General features: G+C 32.5%; 2 protein-coding genes across 2 annotated transcripts in view; one reads left to right on the top strand and one right to left on the bottom strand.

The window, feature by feature from the left end:
• Positions 1 to 2,636: 2,636 nt before the first annotated feature.
• Positions 2,637 to 4,452, bottom strand: LOC105360614 (RAS oncogene family member Rab18). Its single transcript, XM_011497562.1, has 4 exons — positions 4,115 to 4,452; positions 3,721 to 3,838; positions 3,127 to 3,444; positions 2,637 to 2,842 (listed from the first exon to the last, which is right to left on the bottom strand). The coding sequence occupies exons 1-4, from the start codon at positions 4,183 to 4,185 to the stop codon at positions 2,678 to 2,680; spliced, it is 672 nt and encodes a 223-aa protein (XP_011495864.1). The 5' UTR covers positions 4,186 to 4,452; the 3' UTR covers positions 2,637 to 2,677.
• A 5,724-nt stretch (positions 4,453 to 10,176) lies between these two features.
• The window catches only part of RhoGAP93B (MyTH4 and RhoGAP_KIAA1688 domain-containing protein RhoGAP93B), a 37,374-nt gene continuing 31,600 nt past the window's right edge, over positions 10,177 to 15,950 (top strand). Inside the window, exon 1 of the mRNA XM_011497563.1 lies at positions 10,177 to 10,664. Within this exon, the coding sequence (XP_011495865.1) occupies positions 10,651 to 10,664 (14 nt within the window). The 5' untranslated portion in view covers positions 10,177 to 10,650. The remainder of the gene's footprint in view (positions 10,665 to 15,950) is intronic.

Genomic DNA, 15,950 nt, shown 5'->3' on the forward strand with positions numbered 1-15,950 from the left:
AAAAATTTTTTACATTTACCACAAAAAAAAAAAAAAAAAAAAAAAATACCAGGGAGTTGAGTGGCTGAGGCGGAGGATTGAATTCACGTGATCTTTGAGGACCATCGAGATCAGAACCAGAATCTGAGACTACCGACTGAATCACCGTGGCTCTAGAGATAATTAGTCTAAACGTACCTTCACTTCTTCGTAGGACTGAATCAGATATGTTATTAATATCTAATTCGCCTCTTTGAAGAACTTTTAGAATTCATAAAATATTCATACGTTTTCATTTTTTACATTTAGTTTGGCATTGCAAAACCGTTTTTAATTATTTAAATTAGATAAGTAAGATATTCATTTCTAGTTTTCATTTTCATAATTTTAATTATCTTAATTTATCTTCGTAGTCGATATTAAATTTGTCAATGGTGTTTGATTCTGCGATTAATTTAATGATAACATCTGTAGAACGTTCATGGACTTCTTTACTTCTCTACTTGTACTTCCACTTATATACTTAGAAAGTTGCGAAAAAAACATTGATTATTCGAAAATCCGTTATTCTGCTAGTAGCTCAGGAGTAGACCAAACAGATAGATGCAAAACATATATTTTGATACCTTGCTATTTTATTAAGATTTGATGCAACTTCGTACCAGACAAGAGTACGGCAAAATGTGCTGGCTGCTATTTAATTTTTATCATACATTTTTGCTTGCTTCTGATTAAACGATTTGTGTACCATATATTATAAGTCCCTATTCAAAATAAATTACGTTATAATTTTTATTTTTAAGATAAAAATAGAAATTATAAATTTATTATGTAAATGTACATTGAGACGAGAAAAATATCTTATGTATTTATAATGTTATTTTGACGAGTGAATAGATAATTTACAACTAATCGCTAGTCAAAATATTAATGTAAATATTATAGTAATTTTTCATTCATGAAATGTATATACTCTATAGACTTCTCAAAATGTAAGTCACCTGTGATGATAAATTGAAATGGATTGGTAATCTAAGATTTAAAATGAATATAACATAAGTCAATTTATATTTACAATTTATAAGACCTGTTGATCTAGCTTAAAACCCAGCATAGCTTGAGCGTACCTTGCAATTGATAATAGTACAGATTTTTATTTCCTTTTTTAAAATACATATTACACTAATACAGATTATAAAAGTTTCAGTGAATATTATACATTGTTGCCTACTATAATATTATACAGGGCAGTTCGAAATTAATATACTTTGGAGAAATATAAAGTCTGAAAATGATTTCGACAATGACCAGAACTCCCTGTACTAACTTCATGGTCAATGTATACGTGCAGTATTCAATGCAATTGTAAAGCGAAATACGTGGTAAACCCTGTTCGAGTCATAATGATTCGAATTGTCTTCGATATGCTATATTGTAAAAACTTAATATTTTTTTTTATTTTTGTGACCGAATATTTTACGAAAATTCGACATTACACAGTTTATTATTGCTGAGGTGCATTGCCACCCTGTCTTATACATTGCGATGTCCTTACATTTGTTATAATAATATCTACTCATATTGAGTGCGATCATTGCGCTCGGAATATTTACAATGAATATGTAACAAATGTACGAGACTCATTAAAATTAATCGAATAAAAGAATTTTCTACAAATTAATGCACTTTATACATAAACTTTTTCTTTATACCCAAACACAGAAATTATTATTGTGCCAATTAATAATAAATCTATTTTTAAAAACTAATCATTTTATATATTGTTTACTGACAAAATATGAAACATCATTTTGAATTTTATATCTTTTTTATCAATAATATAATTTAATATTGAAAAAATTTGTTGTATTTTAATTACGACTTATTCATTAAATTAAATATGTAAATTTTCCATAAGATAAAAAGTTATTTAAATGAATTGCATATTACTTTTCTATGTTTTTCGATATGTTTTGAGCTTATTAATAAACGTTTTTTGTAGCAATGTTAAAATATGAAAACAAAGTTATACACAATTTTTCATTGATAAATGAAAAGGCTACTTTATTTACAAATAAATATTTTACAATGCTTTTTGTACAACAAATTTACTGTGTCAAAACAGTTTTATAATGATTCATTGAAACATTTAAAACTTAATAATCACAATATACATAAAAACTATAAATTTATTGATTTCTATAGCCACAGAAATATCAAACACAACGCATTATCTACCAATGTATAAATGCTGTAGTACAAATATTTTATATTTAAATAGAAAATCTTGTGGTATAACTAATATAAAAAAAACTACAAAATATTTTAATATAATAAAATCTTATCAACTAAGTTTTTTATGATTTTACTTGAGAATCGTGAGTTTGAAATGTGCTAAAATGTGCTGTTAAAATTAATAACAAATATCTTAAAATATATAAATATTAAACTTAGTAAATTTTAATGTAACAAATTTTTAATTTATTATTTTTTAATATTTAAAACATTATGAAAGATTAAAAATTTATTATATTTTAAATAAAGGCAATTTCAAATGGATGATTAAACACACAACATGTGTATATAATTTGGTTTTGTTCAATAGTGATATATATGTTAAAGCTATATCCAATTCAAAATATATAATTAATGTTTGGTATTATTTACGACAGTTTACAATTTGATCTTTTCCTATAAATTATATTAAATTGCAATAACAGCTTGAGTAGCTATTATCTGGTTCATAATCATCTGTCAATTTTAATCCTCTTCTACCTGTACGATTCCTTGGTCCACTTACACCATTAGCAGTGTAAAAAGGTTTGTAAGCATACGAATCCCATAAACCTGGTGTTTGAATAATCTGAAGAAAAAATATACTTTTGAATTCATCAATAAAAAAATAATAATTTTTTAATCTTAAAATATAAAAGAATTAATTCTTTGTTTGCAAATAGATGTACAATAATATTTAGAATCAATTTATATTAAGTTAAAGTTAAGACTTCTACAATGTGATGTATTAAAATGAAGTATATTATAATGAAGAGTTTATTTATATAAATATTTAAAATATTTGTTATATATTGCAAATAATATACATCAATGAAATCATGAGAAATAATTTAAATATATTTATTTGTCTACCTTTTGTACAAGTTCTTCAAAGCAGCATTTAATACCATCTGCAGTTTTTGCACTACTTTCAATATAAAGTGTTTGATGTCTTCTTGCAAATTGTAAGCCCTCCGCGGTACTAACTTGTCTGTCTGGAAGATCAATTTTATTACCTACTACCATTTTTACGATGTCTGTTTTATTACAATATGTATATAATTCATTTAGCCACATTTCTAGCTTCGTGAATGTGCTTCTATCTGTAACATCATATACTAAAATAGCTCCTTGACCATCTCGATAATAATTAGGTGTTAATGTACGAAACCTTTCTTGCCCAGCAGTATCCTAAAAATTATTTAAATGATATACCAAATAATAAATATAAAGATTGTACTATTAACTAATGTGGCTCAATAACTAATGATGTAAATTTTACGAATTCTCTTTCGTTTAAAATTTCTTAGATTCCTTCTTAGATTAAATCTCTTATAAAACGCATTTCATTTTCATTTTTTTACTCGATTTAAAAATTACACAATAATTATGGTAAAACTGACTACAAAATAATGAAATTTAGTGAATTTTATAATTTGTACAAAATAATTAACAATGAAAACGCACCCAAATGGCTAATTTAACTGTGTTGCCATCAATTGTAATTTTTTTCGATTTATAATCCATTCCAACGGTATTTTGCATAGTGTCGTTAAATTCATCTTCTATGAACCTCAGTAAAATACTGTAAAAAAAATTTAACGTATGTATTAAAAAAAAAGCTATGCCTATATATATAAAAATTTATTACATTACTATGCTACGTATTAAAGTAATTATTAAAGCACAGGGAGTATACAAACATGTGTATATATGTATATATATATATATAATCTTTGGAAGTAACCTTAAATACTGTCATCAAAACAAAATAAATAAATGCAATTACTATTTTTATAGAAGTATTTTTCACCTTGTACGAAAAATAGAAAATCGATAATCGAAAAGTACACAAACTTACCTGGATTTCCCTACGTTAGTCTCACCTATCATCAAAATTTTTAATATCGTTAAAACGTCGTCTTGATCCATAGCGACCTTGGTAAAGTGAAAACGACGTTTCGCAAATGAACAATTGCTTTGCTAATTGAAGAAAAACAATATCTGTCCTGTGGTTGTATAATTGCTTATGGAACAGTTCTTTATCGATATTTTAATAATGTTAATAATTCTAATGATTCTCAGTTGTATTAAACACGAGTTTCGTGCACAAAAAATGCGAAAATATATTTATCAAGACAAAAAATTATGCAAAAAATGGTGTGTAAGCAAAGTATAATAATGTATATTACTTTGAATGGCTCATCCATCCATCTATCGAGGTTATACGATTGAACGACTAGAGATGGCGCTGCGGAGACTTTTACGTTCGGATATATGTGAATATACAATAACAAAAAGCACAAAGTCTTAGCCTATTACAATTAGTCTTTTGCGATCTTCAAATGTTTCGAATATTTTATGTTAAATTCTACATTATGCGTTCAATGATTCATTAGCATTTGTTTATTGATAGATTTTGTAGTAGTGCCGGACTTCACATAGAATACTTATTTTCATTTTTGGTATCTGAAATTGTAATCAAGATTTAAAATGTATTTGTGTTCTCTTATGCATAAAATTCTTTTGCGCTCTAAATATTTCATTGCAAATTCAAATATTTAGTTCTCTTCTTAATCGAACAAGTGCAATCAAATTAATGTTAGAATATATTATTATTAAAACTCTTGTCGTTTAAAAAGACACAATACAAAAGCTTGTGAAATGGTATTTAAAAAAAAAGTGTAATAAAATTTTTGTAAAGATGATTTGCAGAGATTTCAATCTGATACTTAAACTAATTCTTAGGGAAATTTATCATGGAGTACACACCCCCCCCCCCCTCCAACCGTCGTAGCTCCAACTCTTGATTTGTCTATTTATTTATCTATCTATCTCGCTTACTCTTTAAGCGTATCTGACCGTTAGTTTTCACTGGCAGGCAGCCGTGAGCTGCTCTGCTACCTACCGATGGTTTTATCTTCTCCCTCCTGCTTTTGAGTCATTTATTGTGTATTGTTAGGCTGTTTACCTTTGCAAGTACATTGTGAAGAGACTTGGAATATTTATATAATGTCACCTAATTCGAAGAATTTTGGATAGAAATCAAGATTCCTGTAGGCGTATCATATTTTACAGAGAGCTGTGCGAACAAATATTTATTCTTTTGTGGCTTCTGCATTATTTTGTCGGTATGGGTCTGTAAAAGATTCTGAAAAGGTCCCGAATGCTTTTTGCAAATTTTAAAAATCTATAAACGTATATTCAAAGTTCAACCTTGAACGAATCAGAAAAAAACAAAAGTAAGAAAGGTTTAAGAGAAAAAAAACATAAACTATATTCGCAAGTAGTCGAATAAAATGAAAAGTAAATTTTTTAAATTTGTTATTATTATATATTTAGTAGCTGTTAATTTAATTAACAGTGGAGTTAATTTAAGTGTAAAATTAATTATAAAAACGATAAAATTCAAATTATAGGCAAATATAATCTCCGTTTACAAATTAGCATCGTGACAATTATGTCTATTAATTTATTCTATTTGAATCTGGGCTACTTCACATTAGGCAGATAAATTGTCAGTTACTTTTGTTATTATGATTATATAATTATTGAAATTATAAGATACGGAGGTTTCATCAGTATATCATAATTTTTTATACGTTGTAGAGTACGATCGTTAAGCATGGACAGTTTAATTTGGAAATAATTTTATACAGCTTTTAAAGAACTCGTTGTGAATTGTAATATAATTACAATCGCGAAGCATTTAGTTTTATTACAATAAATGCAATTAGACAATGAAAATTGAAAAAACACAAATTCATTTTCTCATATAATTTTATTATTATTCAGGCATTCACCTTAAAAATCAACTTAATTCTTATAATAATACAAGCTCTCTAATAGTCAAATAAAAATTTATAAAAAATATGCCAAAAAATTATATGCATGGTATTTATGAGGTATGTAGGTATTGATTAAATGCAGGTGCTTGACAAAATATAATAATTTATTGTTATTTGTTGTAAAACTATAGTCAATGTTATTGACTACATAACAAGAGGACAATCAGTTTCTAAGCAAATAAATCAGCTGTTAATTTTGATGAATCGTTTTAAGATATTAGATTTACATTATTGAATAAAAAATTGTGTGCAATGAAAATCAATTAGTTTAGTTTTCATAACTTCACTTTTATTTCTAGGTCTTTTAGAAACGTATTTATTCAAAAAGTTATTAATTCAAAGTTTTCTATAATATGTTGTCCTTCAAGTTAATTGTTTAATATAAGGCATTTATATTATTGAAAATAACAGCTATTTTTAGCAAATATTTAAATTTTCATACGAGCAATATTATTAATATTTTGTTTTAATTTAATAGTCAAGATATAATAGAAATATTATAAGAAGTGTTTATTTTATTGAATTGAATAATCTATTCAATTAAAGTGTTATTACATGAATGTTTTTAAAGTCATCTTAATAATGTTAGGTTCGGCTAGATTAAACTAATTTCTCGTTGTAATGTGGTCATTTAGAGGTTTGTATGGGTGCTATTTTTCATTTGTTCATTTTGGTTGCTCCGCAGTTCCTTACAAGCTACAACTACATTTCTGCCAGCGCAAGTCCGTATTAGCACTCTTATAATATATTTACAGTAAAAATCCATTATACAGCAGTACGCGTAACAGATGCCTACTTGCGCATATCAGTCGAGATTCTTCGAAAAGTCTTTATTTTATATAAGACAGCTCCTTATTGAAATCCATTGTAATTAATTATTTATTAGAATGGGTCACTTGTGCACTATCATCCTGATTTCCATGTAGCATTAAACATACTTCAATTTATAAAAAATCTTTATAAATGTTGATAAACAAATTCGTATTTGAAAGAATGCCAATTAAAAAGTATGAATTTGCATAATTACTCAGAAATTTTTACGAACATTGTTACATTGTTTATAATGTTTGTCCGATAGATAATAATTCCATGCATGACAAATAGTTATAATAATTTAAGTATATTATAATTATATATATATATTTTTTTTAATATAATAAAAATTAGTTATAATAATTTCAATATTGTTTAACTAATCCATTTGGAATGCTTGTTTACAATGAGTTCAATTGGTGTATGTTTGATATAAGATCAAAACATCATAGAAAAATTTTGAATGATCTTTCAAAAATACAAAAACCAGTTTTATGTTAAAAATATATTTTTTTGAAGATAAATAAATATTTTCATTAATTATCTTTTTTATAACTGCCATAATAAAATAATTAAAAAATTATAAATTTTATCGTACCATCTGAATCAAATATTTGTAATAGAAAAATAATATAAATTTAAAAATTCTAATTAATACATATGTATTTCTTTTAAACGGTAATACGAATTTTGACAAATTTAAGTCGACAATTCTTTAATCGACAATAATTTATTTAATGTACCGTGAGTGCTATATAACTACAAAATATTGTTTAAACAGAAATTATTACGATTAGAAGATTTTGAAGGTATTTTCTTTTACTAATAATGAATATTATAAAATTTAAACGATTTTTCATTTTGTTCATTATTACCAGGTAGAATCATAGTTTTTTTTTTAATTTTCGTGCAATTTACAATTAATGACACATTTAATTGTATCCAAGTTTTATAACATTAGTTAGAATTAAAATTATAGAATTCCATACATAGTCTATAATTTATACACAGCTTTTGCATTAACCACACGATACACCGAGTTGTCAACTTTGGCAAAAAGAAATGATGACTAAAATTATGTCATCTCGTGTTGCAATCCGACATCTTCATCCCAAAGACAATTAGAGACCAGAGATACTTTAGTAAGAATAAAGCTAGTTTTAAATAATATGCTCCAAAATAATATATTTTATAATTGCTTTTAATTTGCGAGTTTAATAATGACAGAAAATTATTCGAAATTCGACACAAATAAGACTTAGCTAAGCTCACGGCATTTAGCGTTACCCGGGACAATGCATAAGAGATCAAATAAAAGACAACTAACTATTCCTATCCGAAAATACACTTATCTTTGGTTTTTATTTTCACAGTTGTGTATAATGCAATAAAATGCGGTTTAGCCGGCGGTTTGTTGTTTGGTGCGCGAGAGGTTGATGCCAGATGGCGCGATGCGTGTCGCCGGTAGTTGCTTCCAACTATACGTCGACATTACCCTCGCGCTTTAGAGGAGATGCACGGCTTAGTGCTTGAGAGTCTCCGGAGGAAAGTTTCTTGCACTACCTCGAATATAGTCACGTGCTATCTCCCTCTCTCTCCCTCTCTCTCTCTCTGTCTCTCTCTCTCTCTCTCTCTCTTTTTCGTCCGGAGAAAAAGGCACGAGTGAAGATAAGAGCATGTGCACGTCGTCTTTTCTCTCCGTACCGTTCGCTTGACTGCGATGTGAAAGTGCTAATCCCGCGTGCATGGTTCGGTTATCGCAATATTTTCGTTTCTCATCTAAGGCCTTCGTTTTTGTTTTTATTTTTCTTTTTCTTCTGTTTATTGTTTGTCTTGTTTTGTTTTGCTTTGTGTAAATTCGATCCGTCCCTAAAGGATAAATGCATAAATCGGTTGACACATAGTGCTCGTTATGCACATCGGTTCTATTTGTTTACTAGTGACAGCAACAAAATATCGTTATGAATCGTTATCGAATAATAATGAAATTTAGATCATTATTAAAGAATAGTGCGAAACCGAATGGGTAATTAATTGCTTGTTACTTGTATTACCTTTTAGCAAATTAAGTAAGATCTTTTTGGTAAAATGTTATATAGTTATAAAGTGTTTTCGAGAGTAGCTTTAAATTTTTGGCATATAAAAAGATTCGCGCCGTGCATCGCGTAGTACAAAAAAAAAAAAGAAAGAAAAAAAAGAAAAAGTAAGAAAAAAAATTAATCAATTGGTAATATAATATATGATTGTTAATATAATTGTAAAAATAAATGTGGGCGTGCATATATGTAAAATATGTAATGTAGAGAATACAAAGAGAAAATTGAGAGGAAGCGCGGCAAGAGTTGCTTTTATCATTACCGTTCATAAGCACCAATATATCAGATGATAACAAGAAAGCAGTAAAAGGCAACAGCACCACCTCCAAGATTGGAGAAAAAAATGAAATAAACTAACGGAGAAGTGCGCGCCATCCCCCGTCACGTTGCGCCACGGCGCGAAATTTGAAAAAATCGAAGATTTTGTGCACCTCTGTCGGTGGCTGACGTAGACGAAACCATAAAATTTGGTTATCCATCGGGCTTAAATCCTTTCAAAATAGAGGTCGGAATTTCTAAGACGCCGCTTGCAGAGAGAGTGACGAGTCCTTCTTTTGAAATGTAACGAGCATTTGATAAAGATTCAGGAAAATCGGGATACCTGACCGTGAAGATCGTCAAGAATATAAGCGTCATTGACCCCTGTCAGCCGTTCGTATTCCCCATCCCTCTTCCACGTTCTAGTGGCCGCATTCGCTCTCTCTCTTCTCTTTTTTCTCTCTCTCTCTCTCTCTCTCTCTCTCTCTCCCTCTCTCTCTTTCTCACTCACTCTCACAGCGAACAGACGAATGTTAAGGCGCGCGCGCTCGGATACAGAGAGTGGGAGTGGGAGTGGGAGTTGGAGTGGGAGAGAGAGAGAGAGAGAGAGAGAGAGAGTTGTTCCCGCGATCTAGTGGGGGTCGCAGCTTCTATACAAAGTACGGTAGAGTGCGGCGCGAGGGAAAATGGCGGTGGGGCTGGCAGTAGCCTCGGCAGGAGCAGCAGCGACAGCAGTAATATCGAAGGGGTCGAGCTGGAGCAAACGGCAGCGGGAGCAGAGGCGGCGGCGGTGGCGGCAACGGCAACAGCAACAGCAACAGCATCAGCAACAGCAATAGCAATAGCAATAGCAATAGGACGTGTGTGTTGTCAGCTCGCTCCGCCTCTCTCTCTCTCTCTCTCTCTATCTCTATCTCTATCTCTATCTCGCACACATCTTCGAGTATCGAAGTACGTACCGGGAGAAAGAGAGGGTGAGTTGGTGAGCGAGGTGACACGAGCGGAGAGACGAAGGTCTGGGGAGTGCGCGTGTGCGGGGGGACTCGGGTGTGCTGGTGCGCGGAAAATGGCAGAGCAGTTGGGCACCGCCGCCGAGGAAGGGCGAGCGCCCAGGAACGCGACGATTCTTGGCCGACAAGGAGGAGGACGTGCCCGTGTCGCTTGATTAGGACGAGGTTGGCCCGACCGAGGAAAAGGGAGCGCGCGAGGGAGAGAGAGAGGAAGCGGTGCGCGCGCGTGTCGACCAGTGTCGAACGTGCGCGGCGGGCTCGAGGACGAAGGGCGAGTGGAGGAGCCGGCAGGAGGCCGAGGGACGTCTTCGCCTCGGAGGCTGGCAGAGGGCAGCGGGCAGCGGTCGCGGTGCCTGGTCCGAGCGACGAAACATGGCATCCGAAAGGTATGAGAGCAGCGCTCCTCTTGTTTATGCGTGACTTTGCCTTTGCGTGCGCGTCTGCGTGCGCGCGTGGCTTTTAAAAGGAGTGTCGAGCATGTATTATATCGTCGCGAGAGTCGTTGGGAATGCAAGCGATAACCCAGCGTAGGAGGCTCTCCCCCGCTGTCTTGAAATTTGGCAACGGCGGTCCGAGCAATGTGACACGACCTCGACACAACACTGATGCGGCTCGCCGAATCGATATAGTGTCATTTGATTTTCCCCTCTGTTATTTTTCCTTGCCGCCCGCGCCGTAGTCGCGCAACCACGCGGCTAACGCCGCCGCCGCCACTGCCGCCGCCGCCGCCACTGCCGCCACCGCCGCCGTCGTCATCGTCACAGTCGAACATTTTCCTTCTTTACCCCGGACCCTATCTATACATCTTGACCGTCTTTCTCATGTCTCTCACCTCGAGTGATTTGCACCGCGCTTATTACACGGAACGCGTGCGACTGGCCGCGTAGGCACACGCATGCACGCATTTGCGCATTCATGCATGTACGCATTCACGTATTCACGCATTCACGCATTCACGTATTCACGCACGCTCGCGCGCACTCACACGGGCTTATGTGGGTTTAAAGAGAATACATTCACGCATTCACGATTCACGTATTCACGCATTCACGCATTCACGCATTCACGCACGCTCGCGCGCACTCACACGGGCTTATGTGGGTTTAAAGAGAATATTCTTGTCGTATCCTATTTCTTTAACCTACCGGAGTATATATTTCTACATAGACACGAAACTGGTGTCCGTTTTTTCCCCCTTTACTTTTTGTTTCCCTGCTTCCGCTCCCTTTTTATCCGCCTTATGAATGTATAACCGCGCTCGTATATCTCGTGTATCTATACTGCTCGAACTCATTTTATCTCAGGGGCTTTTTCCCCCCTTTTTCGAGCAGTCGAGCCGTCGAGCCGTCGAGCCGTCGAGCCGTCGAGCCGAGTTTTCTTTTCCTGGTTACTCGCGACTTTTCTATCTTCGGAGAATGTAGACTGCTTCCTTAAAGCTGGCCAAGCCGTTGATTTTTCGTTCTGTCAGTAGTGAGTAACTCAAACTTGCAACCTATTTTCGAATCTCTACCTTTTCGGCATATTTCCATTGATTATTCTTGTTCGAGAATAAAGAATTTATTCTAAACATTCATTAGCGCATAAAGTATAATTATTCTCCATAATACTCTTGCACGTTTATTAAAATTGATTTTTTTAACTTATTATTTAACTTTATTATATTATTTTACTTTTTCTTTTTATGTAAAAATGCTTGATAATAAATTGTTTATATATGTTAAATTGAATTTGTATTTAGAGAATATATTTGCTAGCAAATTTATTATTTTGAAAGGTTATTCGATAATTATCCCTCTATTAGCTATATAATTTTCAGAAAATACTACGTAATCATGTGGGTGCGTGCATGTTGGTTAACGAAAATTATAGTACGAAAGGCTGTATTAGATAAGATATATACAAAATGATCGATATAAATTATTTATTATACTTATGCCATCGTATAAAGAATAAAACTTGTTATATGACTTTTAGAAAAGCAAGATTACAGATTCTATAATATGTCAAGGTACTTTTTTACTTATAATTTATTTGAATGGCCATTTAGAAATTACTTTACTTTAAGCGTTTTAGAATGCGTTTTGAAATTTCATTTAATAATTAAAAGTTTTTTTATGGGTTTAATTTTTCGATGCGTCCGCCTACCGACTCTTTTGCTATTCTAATCAATTGAAATTTTCCTTAACGAGATGAAAGAGGCGAAACAAATGTTAATGACAAATAAATGAATGACCAAAATAGTCTGTCCTAGATGTTCATGTCAATTTAATAAAGAAAGCTATTTAATTTCTATTACAATTTCATTAAATTTTTTTTATTAAATTCGCTATTCCTTAGTTTACTATAAACAATTGTCCATCGTTTCTTCTTCCCCATTTTAATCAAGCTGTACTGTACTGCCTTTGGCTATTAACAGCAATGAAATGAAATTTATAAACAATGGCTTAAATAATAAAATTCATTATCAATCCAAATAATTTTCAGCTCGTAAATAGTAGTAACGGAGAAAAATAATTGCATACTTTTGATCAATAAATTTTTAATATAATGTTAAGATACATGTTTACTTACATCAACTTTTCTGATCAAAATTCTATCTTGAGATATAGTGCATCACGTGTTTCCATGTGAAATAAATCGATTTCTTGTCAAGTATTATTATCCGAGATTTGAAGCAGCGTCAATACAAATATTGACTATAAAGTGTTAATGATTAAAATGGCAATCTTATCGACGAAATTCATAGAATAATGTTTTCTTTTATTTATTCTTTTTTTTTTAATTGAATTGTTCTAAATTAACTATCCAACGATCATATTATGACTATGTCATTACATGGGACGATATATTGCTGTTAAATAATATATATCACCACGATTAATGTCTGCGCACGCTTCTCTATATATAATTATACAACAGCATATAAAAGCTCGACACTTTTTAAAAATCGCCCACTCAGATAATGAATATGTCTTACAAATGAAATGAAATGATGGCGTCGACTTGTCAAAGGATTAAATTGAAATGGACATTTTGTGAACCCAGAGGATGGCAGAAGCAAAGGGAGGGGAAAAAAATTAAGAGCGACCCCTCACTGTAACTCAAACGGAAAAAGTTGCACGAGATTCCGGGAGCGAATAACTCAAAGGTCGATTATAATTTTCACGGTCGCCTGTGTAAGGGATCGGGAGGGGAGCAGTAGCGAAGGGAAGAGAGGAAGATTGTTTGTATCGAGATGTGCGATACGAATATCCTAGGGGCTGCTAGATGTTGTGCCCGCGGGGCGGAAAAAATCGCTGAGGATGAGTTAGCTATATGGGAATAAAGGGAATCCTAGGCCCATGCATTTTTAACTCAACACGCGCTCGACGTTCCATTGAGGGAAATTGGGAGACGACATTGTGACGAGTGCGGGAAGCCTTCCATTTTTTCTTTTTTTTTTAATGTTTTCCTCGCCGCTTTCTTCTCTACCGCTCGTTTTTTTGGAGTTTGTCGTTACAAAAACGGGTTTTTGTAGGTGAGGGTCGAACGTTGCACTTGAACATGTATATTATCATATGTTTCATATAGAAACGCGATGGTCCGCTTGCACGACGATAAATATTGTCCATCGAATGTGTTATCACTGGTGGTTGAAAATTGTTCTTCGAAAAGTCATACATTTCTCGGGTTAAGTAACTTTTCCTTGCGCGTCATTTATACTAGAGCCGCTAATATGCAGAATAATAAAAAAAATAATATTACGTGAAAGTTTCGATGTGTAATCTGAAATATTTCTCTGTGAATTATTGTGAATATTGAAATTGGCAGTATTATAAACGAATAAACATCGTTTATCGATCATCGCTTCCAAAAATATCACCGAGATAAAATTTATCAATATTACTAACTTTTTCTTACAATGACGTCTCACAATACGAGCCTTCTAGGAATTTTATGTAAATAGCCGTGGCATACATTTGAATACTGGTACAAATATACAATAAAAAAGTTATTAGGTATTAGAATTATTGAAGTTTCCAAAGCTAAGGAGATTCCAACTTTTTAATTAATGTATAGATAGCTGAATATTTCGATTACAAATAGAAGATTTAAAACTTATATAAAATTTATATAAAATTGTAACAACGATTTTTTTTTTTTAATATTTCAACAACTTATGTAATATATTTTGCATTCGGTAAAAGAACCTAATTAATTTATAGTCGATTACATACACGAGATTTGATAAAGCTTGTGACAGCAAAGCCATTGAGATAATTAAAATGTCAGCCTTTAAAAAATACTCTCATTTACTTATGGAAATTTTTAGAATTTATTTATCATTTATTATAATGTATTATAATAAATATATATAGAATGTATTGTAATTTTTTCATCGTAGTAGTTAGTTGACATTATGGTTATGTTAATTTTACTCGACATTATCTCTTTGTTCTTTAAAGAAGTACTTGTTTAGTAGCTCAGTAAAAATAGAAATTGTCAACAAAAAGAAATCATGCTCTATTACGTTAGTTTAAATATAAATATTATGTTAAATATTTCTTGCTTGTGGCCCGTGGCACTGGACTTGAGAATATTCGAAATTCAAAATTTTAAATCAGTCAAATACTAAAAAATGCCATCTTAAAAAATTCTACAAAATAAAATAGCAATACGAAGTATTAAGTTAAGTATTATTTTATGTGATATATTATTTAAATTTTCTGTAGTGTCCTGTTATTTTTATTGTGTATCTATAAGTGGATTACAATTTTCAAGGTTATAATATTGGAAAGGAACGACGGATTTAAAACATTTTTTTTTAAAATCGCACACTCGCACGTATATTAATAGCTAAGAAAAATCGAAAAATAAATATATTTTTTACTTTAAGCATCTCATGTAGTGTTCGATCAATTTTAATCTCGAACATTATTCAAAAACTACGTCATCATGATAGAACGTAAGCAGAACTTTCCTACGATAAACGCAGAGAAATAAGTTATAAGTTTGACAACCAACAGTGCAAAAAGAAAGCACATTAGTTTGAAGAACAGCGAACATTCTTTTGATGCCGCGTCAAAGTACGAAATAAAACAGAAAAGTAATCCATTTCACTGGAGGCTTCATTCTCCCTCACTCTCTCGCTTTATATATTTCTCTTCCTCTTTCCTTGCGACATAATTACAGCGCATCTAGATACTATCCCGTTAATTACTTTGTCAGCGTGCGGAATCAAACGTAACCGCAATTGACGAGGTCTAAAGCGATGCTTGGAGATAAAGTCGAGAGCATGCATCAAATGATAAATAAAAAAGGTATAAAGAAGATCGCGTGATTAAAAGAGATAATACATAGAGCGTATTAGAATAGAGAGTTGGAGCGCCTAGGAAAAGAGGGGAGTGCGTAAGGGGCGCATACGCGCCGATCATTTTTTTTTAACGAGGTATCTTCCGGACACATTAAGCGGCAGCCCTGAAAATGCCTTTTTTCCACTCGACGTCCCATGCATGCGCGTGCACATGTGGCCTTTGGGTTCAACCGCGAACTATACTTAACATACGCCAACATCCTTCCTCTTCTTTGCTCCCTCGCCTTTTTCTGGCGTATGAAGGTGTGCGCTTCTCTTTTTCTGTCTGCCTTCGTTTATCCCTCTCTCCTTCTCTCTCTCTCTCTCTCTCTCTCTCTCT

This window comes from Ceratosolen solmsi, unplaced genomic scaffold, assembly GCF_000503995.2.
Source record: "Ceratosolen solmsi marchali unplaced genomic scaffold, CerSol_1.0 scaffold47, whole genome shotgun sequence".
In the NCBI taxonomy this organism is placed as follows: domain Eukaryota; kingdom Metazoa; phylum Arthropoda; class Insecta; order Hymenoptera; family Agaonidae; genus Ceratosolen; species Ceratosolen solmsi.

Bases quoted from the DNA above. Each gene is read 5' to 3' on its own strand.
- LOC105360614 (XM_011497562.1), bottom strand. From the start codon at position 4,185: ATGGATCAAGACGACGTTTTAACGATATTAAAAATTTTGATGATAGGT. The intron at 3,839-4,114 runs GTAAGTTTGTGT...TTTTTTTTACAG, and splicing joins ACTAACGTAGGGAAATCCAG to TATTTTACTGAGGTTCATAG. The intron at 2,843-3,126 runs GTAGACAAATAA...TTTTTTCTTCAG, and splicing joins TTGAAGAACTTGTACAAAAG to ATTATTCAAACACCAGGTTT.